The sequence below is a fragment of the Ipomoea triloba genome, chromosome 13 (assembly GCF_003576645.1).
Source record: "Ipomoea triloba cultivar NCNSP0323 chromosome 13, ASM357664v1".
In the NCBI taxonomy this organism is placed as follows: domain Eukaryota; kingdom Viridiplantae; phylum Streptophyta; class Magnoliopsida; order Solanales; family Convolvulaceae; genus Ipomoea; species Ipomoea triloba.
Window position 1 is genome coordinate 15,467,433 of NC_044928.1, and position 3,947 is coordinate 15,471,379.

General features: G+C 52.7%; 1 protein-coding gene across 1 annotated transcript; it reads left to right on the forward strand.

Moving 5' to 3' along the window:
• The first annotated feature begins 401 nt into the window (after positions 1-401).
• LOC116001256 lies at positions 402-2,129 on the forward strand. Its single transcript, XM_031241145.1, has one exon. The coding sequence runs from the start codon at positions 402-404 to the stop codon at positions 2,127-2,129; it is 1,728 nt and encodes a 575-aa protein (XP_031097005.1).
• Positions 2,130-3,947: the final 1,818 nt, after the last annotated feature.

Sequence of the window (3,947 nt, forward strand, 5' to 3'; positions counted from 1 at the left end):
ATGGAGACGAATCGTCTCTTCGTCTCCTTGGCCGGAGATGAAGCCGACCTTCGTCTCCATGGCCAGGAGAACCTTCGTCTCCTGGTTATGGAGACGAAGGTCCTCGTCTCCATGGCCGGAGCCGGAGACGAAGACGAAGCTCCGGCCATGGAGACGAGGCCGGCCGGAGGCGATTCGTCTCCGGCCGGTAGTTTTTTTTTTTTTTTTTTAATTTTTAATTTCAATTATTTATTTTATTTAAAATTATTTTAAAATATTATTTTTAAAATTGGTAACCGGCACATCAGGTAAAACATGTCATTTTGGATGAAATTGCATTAATTTGGAAAAGAGAGCAAGCTGAGGTCGGCCCGAGGGGAATGAAAACCAATTTGCTCCATACGCCATTCGTCCAAGACATTATGGACCAGCCATATCCCATGGATCTCCGTGTGCCCGGGAGCAAAGATTACTCTGGGCGGACTGACCCTGAAGAACACGTCAACTCCTATTATGGAAACATGCTAATGAGGGGAGTGTCCAACGCGGTGATGTGCCAAGCTTTCTATTCGACCCTGTCAGGTCGGGCGGCCGAGTGGTTCGTGTCCCTCGAACCAGGATCCATCACAGATTTCTCCAAGCTGGCGCGGAGGTTTGTTCATCGCTTTGCCATCTCGAACGCTGCCAAGAAACACTTTACCTCCTTAGAGAAAGCCAAGCAGCGTGAAGGCGAGTCTCTGACCCTGTTCAGCGAACGGTGGAAGGCGGCCATGGCGGAGATAGAGCCGGTAGACGATCGCACTGCGGTCAACCTATTGCTCTATGCGCTACGGGCGGGACCCTTGTACCAAGACCTTATCCTCAAGCAGCCGAACACTTATGAGGAGGCCCTAAAGAGGATGACTGACCATGCAATAGCTGACGAGGCCAATGCCGCTAAGCGTATGCAGGAGACTGGACAAGGTCGGAGAGACATGCGACGACAGCCTGACCCAAGAAGGAAGGACCAAGATGGGAATCCAATCTACACCCCCCTGTCGAGACCGATTGGGGAGATCTTAGAATATGCTCAGTCATGTAATATGATCCAACTCCCGGCTCCGGCGAGGGATGGCCCCGACAAAGACAAGTATTGTGCATATCATAGAAACTGGGGCCACGAGACCGACGAATGCCATGTTTTAAAGGGGCTGATTGAAGATCTTTTGCGCTCGGGAGAACTAGCACAGTTTTCTGCCCAGAAGAAAAAGAGCCAACGCCGAGTTTGGAAGAAATATTTCAAGAAGTCTGACAAAGAAAAGAAGGACAAGGGGCCCGAGCCCGACCACGATCCTCCCGCCGCTAGATCGAAACAGATTATTCATGTCATTTTTGGCGGGCCAGAAGGAGGAGATGATCCCGACCAACGTCGGGCTTGGTCGCGGGACCTGCCTGTGTGCTCGATCAGCACCGACCAACCAGAGAAGAGAATGAAGGATGAGCCCATAACTTTCACTGACCGAGACCTCCCTCTCGGAGGAAACCAGTCGACCGAAGCATTGGTCGTCACCATTGACATTTGCGGGGCTGAGGTTCGAAGAGTAATGGTGGATACAGGGAGTAGCGTCAATGTCCTGTACTTGGAGGCATTCCGGAAGTTGAAATTGGAGAGTTCTGCCCTGAGGCCGGTCCGAACGCCGTTATCGGGCTTCACTGGAGACATGATTCACCCGGAAGGTGTTGTTGCGCTCCCTGTTGAGGTCAGAGTATACCCGCGCGTCTTGAAGGTGGAGATGGAATTCATCGTTGTGAACTTGGCGTGCGTGCACAACGTTATCTTGGGCCGACCGGGAATAGCCCAGATGAGGGCGATCATCTTTATGCCTCATCTATGCATGAAGTTCCCTACCCCGGAAGGCGTTGGCGTTGTGCGTGGAGACCCGCGATCAGCGAGACTATGCTATGTTCGGGCGGTGGAAAAGCAAGCGGCGAGCACGTCTCGTGCGAACACCATAGCCCGACGAAAAGATGAAGAGAAAAAGGAACAACCTGGGCCGTCCGAGCCCGTCGAAGAAATCCCTTTGAATATGGATCAACCCGATCGATGCATTAAGATCGGTACATCCCTTTGCCCGGACCTCAAGCGGTCAATTCTATCAGTGTTGCGATAATTCACCGACATCTTCGCGTGGGGGCCTGAGGACATGCCCGGAGTTGACCGAGCTGTGATCTGTCATCGGCTATCTGTTAGCCCGACCTCCAAGCCCGTTAAGCAGAAACAGAGACATTTATCTGTCGACCGGCAGGAGTTTGTAAAAGGGGAGGTCAAGGCGTTGCTGTCGGCGGGTCACATACCCGGAGTGGGTTGCTAATGTAGTCCTGGTGCCCAAGCCCCCGGCTTGGCGCATGTGCATCGACTACACCGACCTAAACCGCGCCTGCCCCCTTGACCCGTACCCTCTCCCGAGCATTCATCAGATGGTCGATGAGACGGCGGGAGCGGGCTCATGAGCTTTATGGACGCCTTTAAAGGATATCATCAGATCATGATGTCCGAGGCGGATGAAGAGAAGACCGTGTTTGTGACGCCGGACGGGTTATATTGCTACCGGGTGATGCCCTTCGGCCTGAAGAATGCTGGGGCTACGTACCAGCGGATGATCAACTCGGTGTTCAGTGGTTTGTTGGGAAAGTCGATGGAGGCTTACATAGATGATATGCTCGTTAAGAGCCCTGCTCGGGCCGACCACGCTGATCATCTCCGTGCGTGTTTTGAGATCTTGCGTAGCCACCGACTGAGGTTGAATCCGAAGAAATGCACCTTCTCTGTGCAAACTGGAAAGTTCCTAGGTTACATGATGACCAAGCGGGGGATAGAGCCGAACCCGGCCAAAATTCAGGCTATTTTAGATATGCAGCCGCCGACCAGCATAAGGGAAGTTCAGCAGCTCACAAGCCGACTGGCGGCGCTCAGTCGATTTCTTTCCAAGTTGGCGGACCGAGCTCACCCTTTTTTCAAAATCTTAAAAAAGTCCAACGGCTTCACTTGGGACGAGGACAGTCGGGCAGCATTCGAAGATTTGAAAGCGTACCTAGCGTCCCCGATCGTCCTGTCGAAGCCCGAGCCGGGGGAAGATTTGGAAGTGTATCTCGTCATTTCGGATCGGGCCGTCAGCGCGGTCCTTTGCCGAATTGACAGTGAAGGAGTGCAACGGCCGGTGTATTACGTGAGCAACGCTTTGCAAGGGCCTGAATTAAGATATACTCGGCTTGAGAAGGTGGTCTTCGCACTGGTCATCGCGGCAAAACGATTGACGCCTTATTTCCAAGGCCGGAATGTCCGTGTACTGACTGATCAGCCGATCGGAGCAATACTAAGGACCTCAACCTCGTCAGGCCGACTAGTCAAGTGGGCGATGATGTTGACACAATTTTCTTTGGAGTACAAACCCCGACCATCCATCAAAGCCCAGGCTTTAGCTGACTTCGTGGTGGAGTGTACTGCGCGTGATAGTGGTTCCGACCAGAATGATCTCCAATCTCCCGAATGGTGGGAGGTAAGCACGGACGGGTCTAGTGGGAAGAAGGGAGCAGGAGCGGGGATAGTCATTACGTCTCCAGAAGGCTTTAAGGCCTATTATATGCCGTCCTGTTCCGCTTCTCGCCAACCAACAACGAAGCCGAGTATGAGGCCTTGATTGCCGGACTGCAGCATGCAAGACAATTGGGGGCCAAGTTCGTCCGAGCTCAAACGGATTCCGCTCTCGTGGTCGGACAAGTTAATGGCGAGTTCGTCACAAAAGGGGACAAACTAACACTATACAGAGACCGGGTGCTGGCAGTGCTGCAACAATTTGAAGCTTACCAACTTAGCCACATTCCGAGGGCTGACAACGCCGACACTGACATGCTGTCGCAATTGGTTCATGAGGCTCCCGAGCATATTTCAAAGATCGCCCGCATTTTAGAAGCGACTGTGCTGTGCATAT

What these genes read in the sequence shown, in the direction of transcription:
- LOC116001256 (XM_031241145.1), top strand. Translation starts at nt 402, where the DNA reads ATGGACCAGCCATATCCCATGGATCTCCGTGTGCCCGGGAGCAAAGAT.